The sequence below is a fragment of the Vidua chalybeata genome, chromosome 3 (assembly GCF_026979565.1).
Source record: "Vidua chalybeata isolate OUT-0048 chromosome 3, bVidCha1 merged haplotype, whole genome shotgun sequence".
NCBI lineage: Eukaryota > Metazoa > Chordata > Aves > Passeriformes > Viduidae > Vidua > Vidua chalybeata.
Genome location: NC_071532.1, coordinates 31,331,123 through 31,355,306, shown reverse-complemented (window position 1 = coordinate 31,355,306; position 24,184 = coordinate 31,331,123). Strand labels below are relative to the sequence as shown.

General features: G+C 38.7%; 1 protein-coding gene across 1 annotated transcript; it reads left to right on the top strand.

The window, feature by feature from the left end:
• Window positions 1-960: 960 nt before the first annotated feature.
• LBR (lamin B receptor) lies at window positions 961-13,801 on the top strand. The gene is made up of 14 exons (XM_053938013.1): window positions 961-1,041; window positions 2,263-2,442; window positions 3,863-4,057; window positions 5,415-5,498; window positions 5,927-6,104; window positions 6,671-6,864; window positions 7,624-7,678; window positions 9,525-9,719; window positions 10,345-10,448; window positions 10,872-10,997; window positions 11,095-11,263; window positions 12,467-12,547; window positions 12,654-12,776; window positions 13,545-13,801. The coding sequence occupies exons 1-14, from the start codon at window positions 1,036-1,038 to the stop codon at window positions 13,703-13,705; spliced, it is 1,851 nt and encodes a 616-aa protein (XP_053793988.1). The 5' UTR covers window positions 961-1,035; the 3' UTR covers window positions 13,706-13,801.
• Window positions 13,802-24,184: the final 10,383 nt, after the last annotated feature.

Sequence of the window (24,184 nt, the reverse complement as noted above, 5' to 3'; positions counted from 1 at the left end):
TCTGAAGTGGTTGCTATAAATTGGAAAAAACAGTGTACGTGTCCTCAGTAACAACTTCATGAAAAAATGTTACCCTTTTTGGAAAGGCTTTACCCTCCAAAATCCTGCTTTTTACAACTTTGTGTGAGGATGGGCCAGCCTTATCCTGTTCAGGCTCCAGGTTTGCAGCTGATGCCTGAGATGCTGCAGGTCAGGAGCAGAAAGAGTTGGCTGGGGTGTAGGAAGTGCAGCAAGCAGAGGGGAAGTGAAGTCATGGATCAGGGTATGACATCTGGGGACAGCTCTGAGTGCACTCGGGAGCTCCGTGTTCTGACTATTTAAGGAAGAGTGGGAAGAAGCTGTGGCTGCAAGAGGCTGGCAAAGAGCAGTAGTAGACCTGGATCTCCTAAAGAACTGCATTGTGGGTGAGAAACTGGGCAAGGAGACAGAAATGGGGATTGAGATCCGATTTAGGCAGAGGTGGCGAAGAGGAACCGGGACTGGTTTGGTAAGCAAGGGTAGAAAAGGCAGAAAATCCACAAAGACTCCAAGATGGAGGGTCAGGAGCGAATGGAGAATTTGAAATGAAAATATATAAGTCATAAGAAACAGGGCTGTGAATTTGAAGGGCTTAAGCTGACTGGGATGAAAGACAGTTGGAGGAGTGAGAGTTCAGAAAGAATTGGACAGAAGGAAGAACCTGGGACAAGAAACATGAGTTAGAAGGCAGAAGAGCTGGAATAGCACGTGCCTAACAAGCACAGACTAGAACTCATAATTTTTCTGACTGGCAAGTGTCAGTGAAACCAAATTATAAAACTTTCTTTTTCTCCTTCAAATATGCAGCAAAGGAGATGGCCAGATGTTTCTGGTCTGAAGCAGTTTGGAGTATTAGTAATAAAATCCATATGAGGGAATTCTGCTGATTTTTTTTTTTTTTTGTTTTTTGACTTGGAGAGCTACACAAGTATGAAATTTAACAGCAGCAGCAATGTCAGAAAATGCCAGAATGAAATTGATTGTAAAACCACACTGAGCACCATCCTCCAATGTGTGATGAAGGTCTGTGATTTAATATTAACAGTAGTTTTCCCCCCAAGGATCTTTTCACTGCAGTTTAGTTACTATGTAATGATTAACTAGTTAAAGACTTGTATTTACCTTGGTTTGTGTGGTTTCACTTATCAAATTTATAAAGCAAACAAGTTAAAATGAAATGCTTTGACACCAACTTTTTGTCGTTTGTGTCTTTTCCCTGTCCCTGCCATCCCCTCTGAGTTCCTGTGTTGGTTGTACACATGGTGCCAGTACAAATGTTAGTGTATATTGTACCTTAGTTATGTTAGTGTATATTGTACCTTAGACTTTTAAAGTAGTCTCACTTGATACATTGAGATTAAAAGTATATTCTGCTTGGGATATCTGTTCTCAAAAGTCAATGACATAACACAAAGCACTATGCAAACAGTTCAAGAGGACTTTACACTTAAAAACAACTTCCTCTAAGTTGTAGTTGTGGTTCTTCCCAGTATGTGGTGGAGTGAACCAAGGGTAGTAGTCACTTACACCACATTTTGGTAATATCAAATAAAATCCTGGTGATGCACATGAGGGATAGAATTTAGTTTTTCAGGTTGCTGTGTGATTGCTCTGATGTTTCCAGGGCATTAACTGGAAAAGGCATAATGCCCTGGAAAAAGCATTATGCCCTTGTGCTGAAGAGGTGGAAAAGAAAAATATTGAACCCAGACAGGAGCTTAAATTCTGAAGTTTCCTAACTTTTGAGTGTTTGGAATAATAAATTGAAGAAAGACTGTAATGTGGCTGTAAGGTTTGAAGAGATTGGTGATGTTTAATGTTTAGAAATCATCACTTCTGTAATTTCTGTAGAACCACAGGAAACAAGGGTTAGAGGACACTTCAGTACCATGTAATTTGCATTTCCCTCTAGATAAGATGAGCTTCATTATGTAATTTTGGTCAAAGATGTGCTTTGCTTGATGATGGAGATTGTATATCATAGTTCAGTACTAGTCTAATACATCTAAATGCTTTTCCAGAATGTGCAACTTCAATCTTCTCTCTATTTTAAGACTATTTATTCGATCAGCTGTTGATTTGGAAAAGAGATCACTGCTTTCTTATCACCCAGCCTTTTCCCTATTTAAAGTGGGGACTTGTTGTAAATGTCCCCTTTTCAGTTCCATGATACAGAAGGAGAATAGGGGAAAATGAAGCCTAATGCTTAGCTGTCATGTGGGCTGACTTGATTTATTTTCTAAGGATTTTGTTTGGAAAATGCCAAGCCGGAAGTTTGCTGATGGCGAGGTGGTGATGGGCCGTTGGCCAGGAAGCGTCCTGTACTACGAAGTACAAGTGACCCGTTATGATGATGTTGCTCATCTTTATACTGTCAAGTACAAAGATGGAACTGAACTTGCACTGAAGGAAAGTGATATAAGGGTGAGTACACATGCATTTAATTATCAGTACTTCAGCTTATGACTGGGTAGTTATTTTGCAAGTTTTTGTTAACTGTGTCTTCAAGGAATTGGTGCTAAGTAAAAGTTTCTTCCTGTGTGACACCTCAAGCAGAAGCTCAGAATGACCTCATCTTTGAAGTATCATGGTTGTTTTATTTATGTCAAAAAATGTAATATTTTTGAGGAAAACCAAGTCTGATCCTTCAGGAATTCTGTCGCATGATTTTTCTTAAAAAAACTGGTTTGGCTGCCTTACAAAGGTAGTAATCAATGGATTGATACTAATTTGATGGTTTTCCATCTCTAAATAAGAAAGTTTGATAAAAAATGGGAAGATGCATTTAAATGTCACTGTAAATATAAGCAGTGCACGCCCTTCAAGCACCTACTTAAAACATCTGCAAATGGCTTTTATTAGTTCAGGTCCTTAAAGGCTTAATGAGATATTTTGCTGTATTTGTGACAATTACAAGCCCTTGAGAAAGATTCATGTCATATAAGCACATTCCTTCCTCTTTACATATCGTTATTATTTTATTTTTTGTTACTAATAAAGGCCTTTAAAACTTCAGAGAAGTTTCAGTTGAAAATGAATAATGCAGGAGGAGAAAACCCTGTCTGAATGTTCACTGTAGTTCATTTCTATGGCCTGTTCTGAAAGCTGCATAGGTTCAAAGCCAGCTTGTATGTCTTTATGTGAACTATAGTGTCACTTGGTGGCAGTGTCCATGCCCAGTAACTGGCCTTCTCTTTTGGGACCAAAATGTTTCTGCCTTGAGGTAGGCAACTGTTTTCAGTGTTGCACAACTTTCTGACTTTTTACTTCTGTATTCAGGTTAGCAGACTCCAGCTGGGAAAATGTCTTTCTTTGTCATGAAACATTTATGCATTAGAAAAGTTGCATTGTGGAAATTTTACATAGGGAAATCAGCATCGTAGACTTCAGAGAAATCAAACAGTGCTTTCATGGAGTAAACTGTTTATGAAATTAGTTAGCAGATACAATGAAATTATTAGGCTGACTTGGGCTTTTTTAGTGTTTGATTTGCTTTGTGTTGCCTCACACAGAAGATGAACCTTGCTATGTGAAATGCATTAATAGCTTACAGCATGGTGCTCACTTTGGTGGCTTACATCCATAGCCTGATTTCTGTAGCTTCAACAGGAATTGCCAGCAGCAGTTGAACTTGGAACAGGTTTGTTTGGAAATTGCCAGCAAAATGAATATTCTGCAGTTGCTCTTTCTTAACAGCCTCTGTAGAGCATCAGTAGAGGAAATATGAGACAGATCTATAGAAGTGTATACCAGAGTCCTCATCACAAACCCCCCCCCCCCATGTTTCTAAAATTGTTCTCTGGGACATAGCTAAGATTTTGCTTTCTTTCCATTTTTCTTGTAGTCGCAGTCATCGTTCAAGCACAGGAAGAGCCAGTCTTCTTCCAGTTCTCCCTCCAGAAGAAGTAGCAGCAGATCTCGCTCTCGCTCTCGGTCTCCTGGCCGGCCAGCAAAGGGCAGACGTCGTTCTGCTTCCCAAAGCAGGGAGCACAAAGACGACAAAAAGAAAACCATTCAGGAGACCAGCTTAGCTCTACCGGTATTAGTTTGGTTTGTTGGTGTTTTGTGTGTGGATTTGTTGGATTTTTATTAAAAGAAACTTGCTATTTGTGAAAGATTGGTTTTATGCAGACTGGGTTTATCATTGTAAAAATCAGCTGCAGTTCCTGTTCCCTTGGACAGCATAATTACCAGCAAAAGTATATCTCAGAGCTGCCTTTTTTTTCTTTAGAAATTGGGTTTCTAGCTTGCAAAGTTTGAGGAAATTCTTGAGAGGTAAACGAAGGTTATAAAGTTCTGCTTTCATTTGGTGATACTGCGAACTTCTCAGAATCCAAACAAACACAATTTTTTTAATATTTAATATTAAAGTCATTGTTAGCCACGTGCTTCCACTTGTGAAATGAAGCAAAGGAAGTTACCTTACTTTTAGATGTGTTAACTTGTACGTAGCCCATAGGTATAAGGATTTGAAATAAAATGAGTTGTTGCATATACAGTTGTTGGCAATAGTAGTGGAAAACATGCAGTATGGAATATTTAAGTATGGCCTTGCTCTTATTATTGCTTAATATTATCCCTGATGGATAATATTGAAAAACTGGTTTTATCTTAAAAACTAACCTGTATGGATTTCTAAGTTTACCAATATCTGGTGTCTAGCTGAAATTTATTAGGTTTGTTCTTAGCATTTTTGTGAAGATTGAGTGCTAAAAATGGTTCTGGTGATCTTTAAGTGAAGAGGAGTAGAGGTGATGTTTCTCTATGAAAAGACAAACAGCACTTCTTCTGCCTCTTGTACCCTTGAGATGGCTTCTCACTTGCCTACGACACAGTCCCTGGAACTGGAAATGCATTCTGCTGATCTGTTGAAAACGAACAGGGTTCAGTTAGGTTTCAGCTAAACTAAACAAGATTAATATAAACTAGCTGGATAGGTTTAGTAAATTGCTCCTCTTAGGCACTGAAACAGTTGTAGGGTTTGTTTTGCAGTGAGCTCCTTTGAGCTGTGTCATCCAGTGCCCGTGGATCACAATCTGGTTTTAAGTAGGTTTTTAGCCAGCAGATACTGTTTACTTTTTGTACTTTTAACCTTTTAGGATAAAAGGTTAAAAAGTCTTTGGTGGTTTTGTCCTGGCTTCTGTCTGAGGAGTAGGATTGATCTGTTGTCTCTTGTAAAACTGGAAAGACCGGGTTCTCTTCAACAAAACTTAGTTGAACTAAAACATATGAGTCATGTCTTCCCAGAGCTGTGTAAGCTAGACTCACAAGAAGAATTTTTATGGGAGAATTTATTTCTTCAAAGGTATTTTATGGAAAACCAAACTTTCAGTTCTGCAGAACAGTGCCATATATAGGACACTGAAAGCTTAAACTGTGTTTCTTGTTTTGACCAGAAACCGAGTGAGAATAACACCAAAAGGTACAATGGTGAACCTGAAAGTACAGAAAAAAATGCCACATCCTGCATCATCTTGGAGGTAGGAACACAGAATTTGCTCTTAGTTTTTTGTCACATTCCTAGCTTGACTCTCTCAGAGATTCCTAGAATAGGGCAATACAATAATCAAGCAGAAATAGAAGGCAACATAAAACTTAGAGGTTAAGTTTGCTACAGAGAAAGTGATTTTTTTTTTGCTTTAGTCCTGATTGGTATCTAGTGCCCAGGCATATGGCAGAAGGGAAAGGGGGAGGGTGGCAATGGATGATCTGTACTGGAAGTGCTGCTGATCTGTAATCATGGCCTAATAGGTTACAGTGCCTGGTTTTAGCAGTCTCTTTATATGAATAAATAATTGTATATTGGTGTTTTACAGTGAGTAATGTCCTCTGAAATATAAAATATTGGACTAAAATAAAGTAAAATCACTGGGAGACTTTTTAGTAAGTTATTTTTATTCATTCACAGCAAAAGTTAAAACCAGACCTGGAAATCAAGCATGTGCTTGAGCAGTACAGTTTGCGTTCGAGGAAAGATGAGAAGAAAAAAGAAGATATCTATTCAGAGAAAAAGACTTTTGTGGCTGTAAAACCAATTGAGAAAGTACCAACAAAAACAAAGGAGCTGGAGTTTGGGGGAAGAATTGGTATGTGTGTGCAAATTGTCTTAATAGTTGAGAATTAGTACTATTTTGTGGGTTTTTACTTATTCACCATACTGTTGTGTCAAGAACTGCTTTTTGGGCCTTGGCTGCAGAATTCAGAGTAAAATTGTTGCGCTTCGCTTGATTTGGTGCCAAAGAACTGTTACTGCATTTGGTTCATACGTGCAATACAGCAAAGATCTTGTGCCATCCCTTGCCACAGTGAGATTTAAATATTTCTAGATTAAATGAGAATAACCAGCAAAGCTTTTATCTTTTCAAAAGTTAGGTGCTTGAAACTTGACCGTAAAAGGATTTTTTAGACAGTTTTTGGGTTATTTTTGACAGGATGCAATGAGTGTGATCCCATGGTACATGACCTTGTATGGGAGTGAGAAGAATGTCTCAGTGTCCTGTTACATGACTACGAGATTGCTGCTGTCTTGTTCGGGAGAAAATAATGAGATCCTCTTCTTTGTTACTTAATACTGGCCTTTTTTAGTGAGATTGAAAGTATTTTTTTTATTTTCTGTACTTACCTTCTAACATGCCATGATGTCTGTTTACAGGGACCTTCATGCTGATATTTCTCCTGCCTGCTACTGTATTCTACTTGCTGTTGACGTGCAAACAAGATGATCCGAGTCTTCTGAACTTCCCTCCTCTGCCAGCACTTGAGAGTCTTTGGGATGGGAGGGTGTTTGGTGTCTTTCTTCTGTGGTTTTTCCTTCAAGCTGCGTTTTACTTCCTGCCAATTGGAAAGGTAGGCTGTTGGGAGCAATTGGGTCTCTGTGGGCAGCTAAATTGTGTTAGGCTGAAAGGTGGGGTATGTTCTAAATGCAGTGAGTTTGAAAGCAGTTTAATGAGTTTTTCATAATAAACTGGAATATAGCTGCTGCAGATTTCTGTAAGCTTAAAACAGCACAGTTGGTTAAGAATTTTTGCATCTCAGAGCCTTTCAGTAGAGAGGGCTGAAGACCTTTTATAGGCATTCAGATCAAAGTGCGGATAAACTTTCCTTGATAGAATTCCAGAAGAATTTTAGATATCTGACTTCTAATTTCACAAACTATTTAGATACTCAGTTTCTTATGGATATCCAGCACTTTGGAATGCAATCCTCATTTACAGGAATCTAGCCATATGTATGTATATCAGGCAAAGAGGCTCTCCTTTCCTCTCTTGTGACTTGAAGGTTAGTGTCAGATTCTGAAAGGACACTCTGAAGTAGATCAGTCATATTTTATTGCTGTACATGTTCACAGTGATTGGAGAAGTTCTGCTTTCTTGAAGCTGGTTAGGAGGAGGTTTATTTTTAAAAATGTTTTTATTTAAAACTGGTAATATTTTTCATTTGCTATCCAGAGTGTGTTTTTCAGAACAATGCATGAGCTTCAGGTTTGAGTGTGTCCAGCTGGTTGCTTTGACTGAATGTCTTTCTGACAGAGTTGAGCTTGGTTTTCCTCCCTTGAAGGGCGCACAGAAAATACTTTGTTGAGCATTTATATTTTATTCTTCTTAGGTTGTAGAAGGCCTGCCTCTTTCCAGTGGCAGGAAACTGCAGTACCGGATAAATGGTAAGCATGTTGCAGTTATTCCTAAACTGATTCCATTGTGTGATTTGCATGCTTAGCACCATAAAATACAAATGTTGAAAGATGTGATTTGACCAGAGTGCGTATCTGTTGTAAATCTTGGATAAAATAGGATGAGCCTTTTATTGGAGAAAGGTGGTTAGCAGTCACCAGGAGCTAAGTGGCCCAGGAGCAAGACATGACACTGTATAGGGGTGGTAGTGGAATCCAAAGACTACATTAAAAAGCTGAGTTTTGTCATAGTCTGGTAAGATACACCATTTTAAAGCTGGAATAGGGCTGTAAGTAACAAACAAGGGGAATTACATCCTGCAAAAGTGAGTCTCGTTGAGGCTGTCTCATACCTGTCTTGGTTTTGGACTTTTGTCTATAGTCAGTCCATAGTGCTACAATTCTTTCCGCATTCTGATAAAGGGAGGAAATAAGCTACATAATTTGGATGATCAAAAAAAAAGGCATTGTCTTGGTGCTTCGAAGGCTAATTTTAAAAACAAATTTAAAAGCCTTCCTCAGGAAAGGTGAGCACAAGGAGGCACTGGGCACAAAGTGAAGTACAGGAGGTCCCATCTGAACTAGACCAGATGATCTCTGGAGGTTCCTTCTGACCTCACCCCCTGTGACCCTGTGAAGGGATCCATAGAAAGTCCTTAGCTGAGGGCAGCAGTGACCTGCCTGCTCCTGTTTGGGCATCTGTTGTATTGTGTTTTTATATCTCTGTAACAGTTCTGTAATGGTTTGCCCCTTCACCCCCCATTTTCTCCCAGTGGTTCCACCCCGAGCGTTCTGGTTTTTCCCTCAATGCCAATCTCCCTGAAAATGCTCAGTCATTCCCCTGTCCCCTCCCTGGTACCCTGTCCATCACTCTGCTCCTCATCCCACTCTCCCAGAATCTTCCACCTTGGGCATTGAGTGAGTGGATGAGGACCAGGGGTCCCTCCCTTAAACTTCCCCCATTGGTTTATGTGTCTGTCTGTCCTTCTGCCTTCCACTCCCCCGAATCCCCCCATTGGGTGGTGAGTGTCCCTTCCCCCTGGTTACCGCCCTGCCCCGTATTTGAGCTGTTGCGAAAGCCTCGGGGACATGCAGTGGCATTCGGAGCTCGGATTTAATCTGAGACTTTCCCTGGCCTTGAGGCCTTGAGTCGACTCCCTCATTACCTCCTCGGACGCCGCCTCTCCTCCATACAAGGTAGACAGCGCAGCGCTCTGTCTTAGCTGCTCCCCGAATGTTCTCGGGAAACAGGGGAGTGTCCCCTGCAGCTGACCGCGCCTCTGCCGGGCAGGCAAACCCAGGGAGCTTCAAGAGTAGGCACGGTGGCAGGCATCAATCCATTCTGCATGAAATTATACTCTCAATGTATGCAAAAGTTCTTGTGTTCAAGTTTTGACTTTATAAGTAATTTTAATACTTTATTTACTGCTGTCTGTATCAAGGTATATAAAAAGATAATTCAAAGATGAGAAGATGGTTGTCTCAGCTGTCCCACAGATAAGACTTTGTGACCTGCTCTCATTATCTATTAGTAGTGTCAGTGTCCATTTTTCCACCAAAATCTGAAATTGGATGCTATGGCATAAAAAAATTGTGAAGTATTCAGTGTTCCTGCCTCCTGTTCTTTTGGTAAGCGCAGTTTCAGGGCTTAGAGTCTCTTAGTTATATTGCTGTGCCCCAGATGTTTGAACCATGGGATGTCCAAGATGTTACTGGATATGGACGAGTATTGGAAGAAGTAAAAGTGCAGAAAGATTGGATTAGGTAGGTCCTACTAAAATGATAAATTGGGGTTTTCTTAATTTTGACTAATATGTCTTTGTTCTACATCCTTTAGGGTTTTATGCTTTTATTTTGACTGCTGCAGTTATTGGAGTTTTATTGTACTTTCAATTTGAGCTTCATTATTTGTATGATCACCTCATGCAGTTTGCAGTGTCAGCTGCAGCTTTTTCTTTGGCACTGAGCATTTATCTGTACGTTCGATCCCTGAAAGCACCTGAGGAAGAGCTAGCACCAGGTGGAAATTCTGGTGAGTTAGAACATTCTGGATAATTTCTTTCCAGTTGTTTGCTATAGTTTCATTTCTACAAATTAAAGGCTAGATTTGGGGCTGGTTATTATAATACTGTGACTTTTTGCTCTGCGAAGGTGTTGCGGTTTTTTTTGCTTTTTTTTTTTTTTTTTTTTGGCAAACGGTCACAGATATCATGACGTCGGCATGGTATTTTCTTTCTTGTACACATTCTTGATGTATGGGTAATTGTCACAGCCAGAGGGAATTATTTTTCCCAGACAAAAGCAATTAAATAGGAGAAAATGTAAAATTAATTAATGCCATATGATCACGATAGGATCATGTTCATAGATACTGTGATGTGCGCTTCAAGATACGGCTGAAAATAAAGAACAAGTGTCAGGGAGAACTTCTAAAGTGGTTAATCCTCCTAATCAATAAAATATTAGGGCATCTTAAAATACAAATTATGTAGATTTTGTTTTGTATTTTGCACTTTTTTTTTTTTTGCCAGTCTGAAGGCTTTTAAAAATTTGTAATGAGAGAACATTAGTGGAAAGTGGGATTTTGTTTATGGGGAGGAGTGTAGTGGCAGATAAAAGCAAGAGTATTGCTAACAGAGGTTGTGTCTTATCTGCAGGGTATTTTATTTATGATTTTTTTACTGGACATGAATTAAATCCTCGTATTGGTAGTTTTGACCTCAAATACTTCTGTGAGTTGCGTCCAGGATTAATTGGCTGGGTGAGTCAGTAATCTGAGTTATTTTATTCGCTTAAATATTACATAAAAGTTTTTTTTTTTACACACACACCTATAATTGATATTAAGGATATGTATTTATAAATACTGTATAAATACTTATAAATATTGTACTGAAGAACAATTCCACATTGCTAGTTTTTAAATGACCATTTTTATTCACTTGAAGGAAATTTCTTGTTTCTTTGTTTTGTGGCAAATGAAAACCTATTTTAAAGTATTCATATGTTGAGGTTATACAGCTTCAAAAATGTTGTTAGTTGCAAACTGACTTGTGAAATAGTTTATTTTTTTTTAAACTTAAATGTTAGTCAAAAATACCTATGTTAAAATGTCCTGTAATGTAATAGAAAATAGCACTTTATTTTAGAAGTAAATTTTTAAATAGAATTGTTTCTAACCTAGGTTGTTATAAACTTGGCAATGCTCTTGGCTGAGATGAAGATCCACAATCTCAGTGTGCCATCCCTGTCCATGATTCTGGTGAACAGCTTCCAGCTTCTCTATGTGGTGGACGCTCTTTGGAATGAGGTCAGTGCCAATCCCCTTCAACTGTTTCCATTTCTAATTACACTGTTAAGAGAAGGAGGCTTTGGAAATGCTAAAATTCCTTCCTCCTTGTTTCTAGGAAGCTGTTTTGACTACAATGGATATTACCCATGATGGATTTGGATTCATGCTGGCGTTTGGAGATCTGGTGTGGGTTCCATTTGTCTACAGCCTGCAGGCCTTCTACTTAGTGGGTCATCCCACCACAATTACTTGGCCTGTTGCTGCTGCAATTACTGTTCTGAACTGTAAGTTACAGTAAATGTAAATGTTCCTCTTGGTTACAACGTAGTTCTGATTATGTTTCTTAAGAGATGGGAGGTGAAGCTTTAGCTCAGATGCAGCAGTCATTGTCTGGCTACTGTGAAATACAAAGAATATAATAAATTCTTATTTTAGCAAATGAAGGATAGGTGAGGCTCTGAACCCCTGATTGTTCTGTTGAGAGGCAGCTCTAGGTAGGTGCTGTCTGGAGTTGAAAAAGTGACCTAACATATTTTGAATTTAATAGATGCCTTTTTAGGTCAATCTGAGCAACTCATTAAAAAAAAAAAAATCGGTACCTTGTTGGCTACACTCTACTGAACCTCGGGAAAAAGTAACTATTTGCATCTCCTTTCCTGATGACCATAGTTGCAAACTCATGTCAGTAGAAAACACCTTTTTTCATCAAAGCTCAGTGCTTTGAGAAAAGATCTCATCTTTAGGCAACCTTAAATTTGCACCAACATAGCCTGGTTGTCCCTGTTATCTGACTAGGAAACCCAAAAAACCCACTTGTATTTTGTAGACATGACAAAGAATTGGAAAAATGAGAAGACATGCAACTTAATATGTGCAATACTGAAAAACGAAATCATTTTTTCATCTTCACCTAATGTTTTTTCTTGGGTTTCTATTTTTTTTAAATCATATCTTTATTCAAAGTATGTCGTGATCATCTTTTTTCAATGCAACTTTGGGAAAAGCAAGTTTAAGCTGCTGTGTGAAAATTATGGGGGATATGAATTTCAAACCCAGGTAATTCATTGCCTGGTTCTTTTATTATCATGATCTTGTAAATGAGTTGTCAGTTCATGGAGTAGGTGCTGTAACAAAGTGCTAGGCTGCAAAATAGAGCTGTAATCATACAAAGTGCAGCACATCACCGTATGTGAATTTCAAACTCAGTCTTAAATTAAAAAAACTCAGAGATGTAAAAGTAGATGTGAAAATAAAGGTTCTTCAGAATCTCTTCAAAGTTACTCAGTAACAAGAAGGAGCATATGGAATGCAGATTTCCAGTGGCATTTCTGTCTTGTTAGAACTCTGAGAACCAGAAACTACCAGTTGAATCTCTGGGGAATAGACTTTGATGCAATAAGTGTGGCAAAGTGCATGTGAGTCCTTTTGTTGAAGCTGAGAATACTGGAAAATACTGAAAGTGCAAAGAACATCATGTTTATTTTTAGGTATTGGATATTACATATTCCGTAGTGCAAATTCTCAGAAGAACAATTTCCGGCGGAATCCAGCAGATCCCAAATTGGCCAGTGAGTACATTTTTTATTCCATTGGCTGGGATTTTATTCAATGTCTCTTTATAGTGTTTAAATACATATTTCAGTCACTGCACTGACCACAATACTCTGTTCCCAGATCTGAAATTTATACCCACTGCAACTGGAAAAGGGCTTCTTGTCACGGGTTGGTGGGGTTTTGTTCGTCACCCGAATTACCTTGGTGACATCATCATGGCTCTGGCATGGTCCCTACCCTGTGGTGAGTTTCTGAGACTAAAGTGGATTTTAGCAAAAATGCTTTTGTTTTGCATCTGTCTGGTAATTATTTGAGATAGTAAACCCTATTGAATGGCAGATTTCTATGTCATAATGCAACACATTTTTACTTCCATGTTACCCTTTCTAACTTGCTGCAGATTTGATATATACTAAAGATTTTACTCGTCTTTCTGACACTTTGACATTCAGTAATGATGGGACTTAACTTGCTAATTAGCTGTTCTTTAATTTTTTTAGGGTAGTGAGTGTGTTTGCAGCTGAAGTTCCCCAAAAGTGTGAGTTTGCTTGGAGACAAGGGCCACCACAAACAGGGATAACTTGAAGTGAAAGATATTTAAAAGAAAGGTCATCAGACACAATGAAATTATCTTCCAAAGTGTTTGTTAGTTTGTGTTCCTTGTACTGGGACCCCAGAGGTGGACACAACACTCAGGTGGGGTCTCAGGAGAGCAGAGTAGAGTAGTGGGTTAGAATCAGAACCTCCTGCCACAGTCCTCCTGATGCAGCCCAGAATACAGTTTGCTTTTTGGGCTGCAGTCTCACATTTCTGTGTCCTTTCCAGTTCTTTTCATGGACAAGTCAAGTGGTGTGCTTTTTCTATCTGCATGTGTTGCACTGTCGCATATTCAATGCTTTAGTATGAAATGCTTCAGCCTTGAACAAGTGTGTGTCACCAGCTTTGAACATATTAATAGCTACCACCTCTAGATTTTTATCCTGTATCTAAGTGAACTATCTCCCTTTGCAGGTTTTAACCATATTTTACCCTATTTCTACGTCATCTATTTCATCTGCTTGCTTGTCCATCGAGAGGCTCGTGATGAACACCACTGTAAGCAGAAGTATGGCTTGGCCTGGGAGAGGTATTGCCAGCGCGTCCCATACCGCATATTCCCCTACATCTACTAGAGCACTCCAGAGGCCTGATGGGCAAATTACTACTACAGATAGATTCCTTGCAGAGAAAAAGATACCTCTTACCTTTGCACTTGGTCATTTGTTATTTAGGCTTTTAAAGAAAACAAAACAAACAAAACCCGACCAAACGTTGGAGTGCGACAAAGGTGTTACTTACAAGTAGACTTCAAGATGTGAGTTATGTGAACTGACTGTCTGTGACTTCAATTTTTTAAAAAATTGTGAATTTTTAAAACTCTTCGAGCCCTAATTTTTCAAGCTAAATTATCTAGAATTCTGAGTTTACATTTTTTATTGCATTTAATTAAGCACTGTGATGTAAAGTATATTATTTTCTTAATACAATAAATGCTGAAATTCCATCCAGTTCATTTTTTGGTGTTACTCATACCATCTAACTTCAGATGTCCAATTTAGTTGCCTGAATTGGAAGAGCAGCAGGGTCTTTTTAGTCAGTAGAGCTGGAAGCAGAGAATATGACCCATATGAGGGGCCTGCAGCCCCACAGCCAGAGCTGGCACAGCTCAGCTGCATGGTTGTTCCCCTCCTGGCTTTTCATTGATGGCATTTTTTTTGGTCAGAGAGGCTCAGCTGGCCCCTCCTGCCCTGCACCTGCAGGAGGATAAAGAGGTGGAACTGGGAGAAGGGGCACGGCTGTTCCCTTCTCCCACCCCACATTGTTGAGGCAGTTCCAGGAATGCCCAGGGGCAGCTCTGAGCCGCTGCCTGGCAGTGCCCCTGGCCCTGGAGATGGAAGCCATGCTTGTGGCTCACACTCCTGGAGGGAGATGAAACACTTCAAACACTTTCTGTGGCTGTGGAAGGGAGTAGTGAACTCTCAGCTTGCCTCTAGAATTGAACATGGGGTAAAAAGTGTGTAGTGTCTGCCTGTTAGGCACAAAAGGATAAAATGACCACAGTTGGCTCCTTCTGATCTTTGTAAATTAAGTCTTAATGTACTATAGTGTTTACCAAGTGTGTATAATAAAGCCTCCACGTTTTTGCTGTACAGTGTTTGGGTTTGAAAAATGCAACAGCTTTTTTATAAACAGGAGAAATCAGTAACTAAACCAATTTCCAGTAATTTTTAAAAAGTTAATTGATTAAAGGGTTTTGTAAATTAATGTAGTTAATTCTTGAAACAATTGATGTGTTCATTTAAATATTTGTATTGACAGATATGCTATGAAAATATAGGAAATGCTCCTCAATCCAAAGTTGTTTTTTTGGTTTCTTTTTGTTTTTAATTTGGCATTGCTACCTCATATGTAGGTGTTGCCTTTTGTACTGTTGCAGATAGAGAAATAGCTATTTTTTTGCTATTGCTATTTAAAACAACATTTTTTACATGAGCCTGTGGTTAAACTCAACCACTTTCTAATATATTTTTGTATATATTTGACTTTTTCACTAATGTGCTCTGGTCACTAGCTGTGTTCTTGGTCTAACTGGCTGTAAATGATATGCCCATGTGCTATTTACTTCATAAGTAGAATAATTTTACTGAAATACTCTTGCTTAATTAATTAGCTTTTATTATGTTGTCACAAGTAAGAGCTTTTCGCACACTTTGTACATGAGGTTTATAGCACAAATTGCCCTAAAAAGCTTATTAGAATATTAAATAAAGTACAGATACTTCTGCACTTGCTTGCAGGAGTGTTCCTAATAAATTGGAATGTTATTTATCAATTTTTTCAGTTATTTTAAAATGTTGATGTAATTGAAATCTAGCATGTGATTTTTTTTTTTTTTTAAATAACCTATTTTGTACACGGGCATTTTTTAAAGATAATTGTACAATTGAAGTGTATATAATGTAGCTTGATTGTTGGTGTTGTAAGGAAATTGTTTTAAGACAAGTACTTTGATTGCTGGCAGAAAATAGCAGTGCCTCTAACAAGACTCGAGAGAATTCACTCCTGTGAAGCAGCAGATTAAACTGGGATATTGTTGTTTTCAATCCTTGCTGAGTGAATTTATGGGAAATGGAGAAATCATTAAACGGCCCTGGTGTGCAGCTGGTGTTTTAAAATCTGCTGAAGGAAGGGGGCACTTTGATTCCTCAGTCTGTGAAGCAGGAGCTGCTCCTGCTGCTGTTCCCAGTTTTATCTGTTGCCACCCAAGGTTGTTCAAATGTCATTCAGAGCCCTTGTTTTTCAGAATCTGATCCTGACCAATGGCAACTTCATTTACATGCTCAATTTTATGTGAATTTGATTTTGAAGTAACTGTTTTTAATACAAACAAGCCCATGAGCTAAAATAAAGGTTTTGCTTAAAACTAAGTATTGCATTTTTTTTTCCATTTCATGGGAATGTCTGATAAAAATTACATTGATTGTCCTTATTTAGTACAGGTGTGAGTTTGCTGAAGTTCCTCTTGTACCTGTGTTTGTGGGCTGAGTGTTACAAGCTCATGTGTGGTGCTTCTTTTAGTCTGCCTGGGCATTTTTTCTTCTCTTCTGCTACTCTAAAAATAAACTTAATTTCAGCTGTAAAAATATAGAATTAACACTGAATTTGCCTGTAGGATATTGTATTTTCCCCCACAGCCTCTATTAGAAGTCAAAACCAATCCAAATTAGGCTGTATCCATAGAGTGTTACTGCACAGGAAATAAATGTAAGTTTGACCTACAAGGCTGTAGTGGAAATATGATACAGGAACAGGAATGGCAGTTTTGCTTACAGAAGGATATTTACACATAGGTAATAAAAATGTTTGCTTAAATTACACTTACCAGAGCTCATGAAAACCTTACCAGAAGCACAGTTCTTGCCTCTTGGGAGTGAGAGCAGTTTGGGGGAGTGGGTGGAAAACCTTTCCTGTGTGTGGATGGAGAACATATTGCACTGTCTGTACAGAACTCCTTTCTGCTGGGGAAGTTCCCTTAAATTAGAAGGAAATACTTTGATGAAGCTTTCACTCTTTATATTTAAAAAAGAAAACCAGCAAACTTTTAACAAATATTTTTCAAACATCTTCTCTACCTTTTTGTATGTACGAATGTCAGCAATAACAGCATTACCACATGTCACGAGAAACACTTTGTGTCCCACTGTGAGAGTGGGGAAACCCTTTGAAGGAAGACCTGGAAGTTGGCCAAACTGGACTGTTGCTTTTTTTGCTGGTTGTTGTTTTTTTTTTTTGTTGTTTTTTTTTTTTTTTTTTTTTTTTTTTTTTGTGAGAGAGTGTGTGTGTGTGGTTGTCAAGTTCCCATCATGTCAAAATCCCATCCATCTTCCTCCTTAGAACATGATCCAGTGCTGCAGCCAAATGTTTCCAGTCATTTTCTTTCTGTACCTCGAGGTAGTTTGTTCCTCTGAGTAGGGATAGGGAATGCCAGGGCCAGGGATTACAGCAAAGCCTTTTCCTGCCTCCCCCAGTGCTGCATCTCAAACTGCAGACGCTGGGTGGAGCAGGTTTTTTACTTGTTGCTGCACGCTGTCAGCTCTGTGATCCCAAGAACAGCACCCGCCTTGCTGAGGGAAGAACACAGTTTTCCACTGCCACCATCGGTTTCCCTGCCCTCTGCATCAAGGTTTGGAAGAGGGCAGCAGTTCCCTGTGTCCTTGTGCTCTTCAGTTCCCTCCTAACCCTTGGCTGAAGAAGGGAAATATGCTCATGCATAAACTGGGGAACAGTGCCCTCCTGGGGGATCTGTGAAATGCCAATGGAAGTGACTTGGACTGTGCACACTACTCAAGCTTTTCTGCCCTTCCTCTAGGACAAGCTTCCTCTTGGAGCTTCTGAGCTTCCTTATGCTGCCTTTATTCCCTGCTGGAGCTGGGTATCACTAGGTTTAGTCAGCCTGACTTGGGCCCTTGCTCCTGTGTTTCAAACTGCAGAAACTTTAATGTTAATGAATGGACCAGACAGGATCCACCTAAAGCTTAAAATCAGATGAAGTGAATTCCTGTGAAAAGAGTTGTAATAAATGATGGATCCTGAGGGATATAAGCAGAAATTAATACCCAGAGGAAGGGGAAAATGTTAAAGCCACGTTCAAATTCAAACCATTTGCTTTTGGCAACACAGCTTCAAAAAAAACCCCTCATAACTATTAATGGAAAAGCCTTTCTACTGGCAAGGCAGATGATGTAAAAATCCAAAGCAGAACTATTTCATGCTCTTTTCTACGTGTAATTTTATAATCTTGTCAAGACTCTGAAAGCAAACTGATCCTGCAGACAGAAGGTGAGCACTGGAATCATACAGCAATTTCTCCATGTGTTTATATCTGCTTATCACAGCCTGCAGGGAATGGAACCTTGCCAGGCTGGGAATTCTCAATTCCCACCAAAATAAACATTTGAGAAGTTTCCTGTGAGCAGCTGAGAGCTTACAGAAGTGTACAGTACAAAATTAAAAGCTTGTTAGCCACCACTTGTGGAAATCTATGGTACAAATTTAGGGGCTCCTTAGCAACACCTTTTGAGTCCCAAAAGTGGGCTGCTGCTGCAACTGCACAGTAAAGAACCAGAGTTCCTGACCCACGGCCTGGTGGTTTTGTTCAGCCTGGTGAGAATTTATAACAAATAATCCCAGCCCAACTGGTCAATTTTGACACATTCCACTCCCCCCATCCCCTTCCTAAATTAAACAAAATCAAAATTAAACAAGGAAAAATTTGTTGTACAGGTCCTACAGGGCATTCCTGAAACTTGTAATTTTCAGGGTTCACTTGCTTCAAGTTAAGGAGGTAAAAAGAACAATTTTAATGTCTCCTAAGTTTTGGACAAAAATGCTGATCTTACATCTCTGAACCTCAAGTAAAAATATTGTTATAATCAGATAAAAACATTGTTGTAAAGGTATGTTTCCACACTGACCTAAAGAAATACAGATATTTTTCTTAAACATCAAGACAAAAACTATAATTCTCATTTTTATTTTAATAGCAAACCCACACATTTCCAATCTCACTCCTTACCTCCCTGCTTAGCCTTGTGTTTTTATGTGTTCAGTTTCTTTGATGAAGTTGGTATTTTACAGAGCACTAGAAAACAAAAATTGCTCAGCATCCTCTTAATTTTCCTCAGCAATCAAAGCTGTAATTTACTGCAAACTTCATTAACTTTGGAAGAAAGGGCCTGGCTTTATCATTTGAGCCACATTAGCTGTACCTTATGAAGTCCTGCACTTTTGGCTGCATTTCTTCTCCAAATGATATTTCATGGTCCAGACAATTTACAGCAATTTTTGCCTGTAATGAGCTGTTATCTGAGCTGTAAAAATCTGCTAACCAAGCATCCTCTGTCTGAAATTGTCATCTATATACAACTGTAATGCAGAGTCCCTATTTATCTACATGGCTCTGATAGCTTATATATGTGTAAAGTACATATTCTGTTGCATTCATTAGTATTTCTGAAAACATATGTCTGCATTCAGAGATGCAATTAGGGGGAAAAACAAAAAAGAGAAGTAATACAAAAATCCAATCTATTCCAGTATAATCATTTTATTAAATGTGCCTGGTGTTGCTTTATGCCATTTAATAAATGGAACTAGATGAAATGAAAATAAGTATTTCCTTGTGACATTATGAAAACTCCTCATTAATATTGAAATGATAATTATGCTATAGATAACATGACTTACTGAATTACAGCAGTGTGGCATTTTCTGTACTGTGTTTAAGACTGCATCAGGTCTCTCCAACATACATTTCTGTTTTGAGAAACTACAGAATATTCAATGAGGGATTGATTCCATGAATATTGTTGCCTGAATTTTCTGCCATCAAATTAGTCGTGTGTTGTGCCTGTGTATGCTGTTACAGAAATACATGGTTTTCACAGCTTCTTCTAAGTGAAATAAGTGAGAAAATAAGAAAACACCATTAAAAAAGAAATCCCACCAACAAAACCAGCTTCTAAATTGTAACGGATTAAAATAGCAACGGGCAGAGAACCTGTGAAATAGATGCTGAAATCTTAAATCTGTCTGGTTCTCGCAGCCTGCCTCTTCTCATAAAGGTCTTTGTGCTTCACACCTGATTCGTGCAATTGGCTTATTCTCAGCTGCTGTGTCAGGGAGTGTCCTGCAGCCTTCCTCCTACATCAGGGAAGTATCAGCACGGGTCAGGAATGTGATGTATGGTCATGAAAAGTAAGTTGAAGTTGGTCTGTGTTCAGACTGACAGGATACATGTTTGTCACTGGGTTTGGACAACTGTAGTAGTGGCAGGCCTCATCATGCTGGGACAACACACATTTAATAGCAACATCAAAGTCTACAAGATTTTGTAACCCAAAATAATAAAAGGATGACCAAAATGTTCATATTTTACAGAAAATGGACATAAGGATGAGAAGAATTGCTGTCAGTACCTGGATGATGAAGATACATTGTTCATATAGAAGTGTATAGCCAAACATCTCTTCTGTGGAAAAAGAGCAGCAATGGTTCCTGCTGAAAGATTTTTACTTCCTAAGCAGAATTATTAGGTGTCTATGGAGTTGAGGAAATTAAATTAAGCTGGAGTTGTCCAGGAAAAACCACCAACAAATTCATTCTTGACTAAGATAAAATTCAGAGTCCACCATAGGGAGAAACTGAGGATGCATCCAGAGAATAATCTCATCCCAAATGAGCAGATCAGCAACAGGAAAATGGATTTTTTGTTGCTGCTTTGAAAGAGGCAGCATCAAGAAAGGACACTGGTAACTGAAGTAAGAATGAAGGGCTTCCCCACACTAGCCAGGAGAAGTGAATTCGAATTTCCTAAGAAGAGACCCTAAACCTGTTTGCCTTGGCTGAGGATGCCCCCAGGGGATCTCCCTGTGGTCAGGTCAGAAATGTCTCTTTCCGTCTTCAGGCAGGTTCTGAGCAATGTGACTGGAGATGAACCTTAGCACAGCCAGTGAATACTTGCCCCAGTTTTAAGCTGCCCAAAGAGAACTCAAGAAGTGAAAGGACCTTCCCGAGCATCCCAAAACCCCCGGTATGGTCATTTGACTGCACTTCTAAAACTACACCTCTGGGCTTCTTTCCAGGTGTTCTGCGGTATTTTAATCACAAAAGGGAGACGGAATGGTTCAACACCGAGGACAAGCCAACACCCTGACAGGACCAAAGCACTGGGTAAAACTAGTCCTGATTGCTGTGAATTCAGGTTTGGCTTGTTAAAGCTCTGCGGGAGCACACTGCAAATTAACAAATAAGTGGAGTTTCAAGTGGCTTCTTTGCAGTTTCCATCTGCAGTCACACACCACTAAAAAAAAAAAGTATCAGTTCCATTTTTGCCTGTGCTCTTCTGAATGAGCCTTCACTGGTGCACAGAGCTCCTTTTAATGATCTTGTAATGTGTTTGCACGAGCCACTTATACCAGGGAGAAATTCTCTAATGAAATATGCAAATCTTAGTACTTCCCAGCATCTGACACTAAAAGATAAGGAATGCCTTTAAATGATTTTGCCCTGTTGCTCTAAAAAGATAAAGCAAGGCTGGTACTCAGGATATGACAGTGAGCTCCTGCAGTGGATTCACAAGGGTTTGGGAGAAATCACAGACAAATTAATTTTGTGACTCACTTGGAATACACATGCAAGGTGCTTGGAAGAGTCCTGAGAGTTATTTCAGCCTGGAAAAAAAACCAACTCACAGTAAAGAAAATCAGTTATCAGGGATTTGATTTTTTTCCTTCTTTAGGAAATATAATTGCTCTCAAAAAGACTGATGAGATTGGTCATGAGGCCTAAAGTTAAAGTCAACTAATGATATTATGTAACAAATTCACTTGTCAAAACACCCGTTTAGGTAGCTTCATGCTGACTTCTGTGCCACATGCAAAGTTAAAATAGAGCTGATAAACCACCTCTCTTACTTTCTTTATTATTTTATTATATCTATAACATTCCACCACCATCACTGACCTAACTGGCAAAAAATTCTAGATGTCAAAGTTTGTTTTCTCATCTCTGTTAGGATTCTTTTATGGTTTCCCAAATGACAAGAACTTTTATAACTGCTTTTAACAGAAAACATTTTCAATATATTCCTTATCAAAACTACAGCTAAGTAGGAAAACTGAGACTTTAAATAACCACTTGCACTACCATTTGCATTGTCACCTATATTAATTTATCTTAGCAGACCATAAAACAATGTTTATTAAGATTTCTGGCTGATGCACCATTCTGTGATAAAACATAAGATTCTGTAGAATCAGCTGGCTGCAGAGTGAAATTTTAGTGATTCCAAGTCTCACTTTAAACAACTGTGTTTTATCTGTATGTAGGTAGGAATTGGTCCATGTCAACCTGCCATATTTATTTATTCTCATATTTATTTAAGCTCTGCCTAGAATTAGAGAAACAGAACTCACAAACCCCAAAAAGCCATTGTTTCTGCTGTTTTTCCTCTAGTGTTGGACAGAAGCAGAAGATCTGGCAGAGTCTTTCAGAGGCCTTTGGAATTCGAGGTCAGAACGCTGTGGGTTTGTCTGTCATGGTTAGGTCAAAGCAAGAGCCTTTATGCCTTTGCTCTGTTTCATGTCCCAGAGAGAGGCAGGAGAAGGAGCTGAGTTGAGCTCCCAGCTAACCCTGGATTTCTCCAGCACACAGGCGTCCAGGGGGCTCTGAGGGCTCACATGAAGAAATAGGAAAAGCTGCTTATGATGAGGAACAAGCAGAATACCGATGACTTCTGCTTTATCCTTTCAACTGACTTTGACCACGGTGCCATTGCAGTAACCCTTTGACAGTGATCATCTTTGGATTTAAGACCCAAAGAAGTGAAGTCATTTGTAACCCCATGATTTTACATACAAGTCTAGATGCAAATGTGAAAGCAAAAGCTGTAATTCTCATTGAAAATCTGTTTTAGAATCTAAGTGTTTTTCACAGCTTCCAGCACCAGTATTTTTTATTTGGATATATTGGACCACATGAGTTGTTAAGCACAACTTGGAGAAAAGTTATTAGAATTTAATAATCTACTGCTTTGTGAAGGATGTTCATCAAGCATAAAAAAAATATCCACCAAAGTAGAAACCATGGCTAATGTAACCCAATTCTCTACCTATTCTCAATCATGCTATTAATTTGAATATCACTGTGTCTAATCCTTGTAATGACAGATGTGGTTTGTGGAAGATGATCCTACACTGGATTTGAAAATAGAGAGAGAATAACTTATTGGATTTTCTTCCTGAATGTACAAAATTATATGCAGATAGAAGGCTTTAAGAACCAATCGTGCATATTAATTGAAGGCTTTGGTCTTTGAAAAATTGAATATCATAGCAGAAACACAATAATACTGATGAGTGATATGTAGTATGTTTCATATATAAAAAAAATGAAGGGAATAGTTCTTCAAATGTGTCATGTACCAGATGATTAAAACAAAATTATTGGGTTTTTTTTTTGGCCAGAGTTTCTTACAGAGTGTTTATGCAAAGCAGAGAATCATCTTCATACTCATCCTCTGATCCCAAAACATCTGTAGTTGCCAAAGTAAATGCAAATAGATATGAAGCTTTCATGATAATGACTGCAACTCATCGGGACACTTTTTCAGATTTTTTTCCCCTCTGAATTGATAAAACAGGAAAAAATAAGTCAATAATCTTCAAACATTTCACTGCAATAAACTGACATACATTACAACTTTTCAATACATTTAACATGGTTTTATAAAAATATACAGTAATTGGCTGGTATTTTTGGAATATTCGAAGCCAAATGGAGTACGAAACATTAAATCACTGTTAAGAGCGAGGGGGTAAATAATTTTGCAGTCATGCTACTGAAATTTAAAATACATGGAACCCATGGGTTATGATATTAATTAGCCTTCAGGTCAAACAGGATCAGTTTCCTGGGTGCAGAATCCAATTTTGAAACTTCTGTAAAGTTGTCATTTATCGTAAAATATAAGCAGAGATCCAGGAGCTCCAGTGATGTTCTTGAGCCTCCATGTGTGGCTTAGGGTCTTAAAGAAAATCCTCCAGCTACATCTGGGCTTCACCTTGGTTGTCTCCCAGCACACTTTGCAATCTTTAAATAGCAAGGCTACCTAGAAGGTGAATCTTGAATGAAAACGAGATTGACTCAACTGAAATTACCAGATGCCGTTTAAATGTTTACTGCTTGCTTAGTCTGTCCAACAACACCATCAGAGACTTCCCAATCTCCTCCTGAGACACAGAAATGTCTGCAATTTTTTTGGTGGTTATATAAAAAAGTTTTTTCACTCTCCAAACTTCGTTGAAGCAAACTGTTAAGTCTGTGTCATGATTCTGTGGGGCTTTTAGCAGGCTTTTAACACTGAAGGGCTCCCATCCTTCACTGTTTGGTACTATTAGTGAAAAAAACGGAATATTTTTCATTGTATCTTTGAATATATTTACAATTTGTGTAAAAATACGCATATGGTTAAACTTTTAAGTAAATGCTTGTTGTTAAGGGTTCCAAAAGGACCACTAACAAATACAAGTAAACAGACACCAGTTACTCAA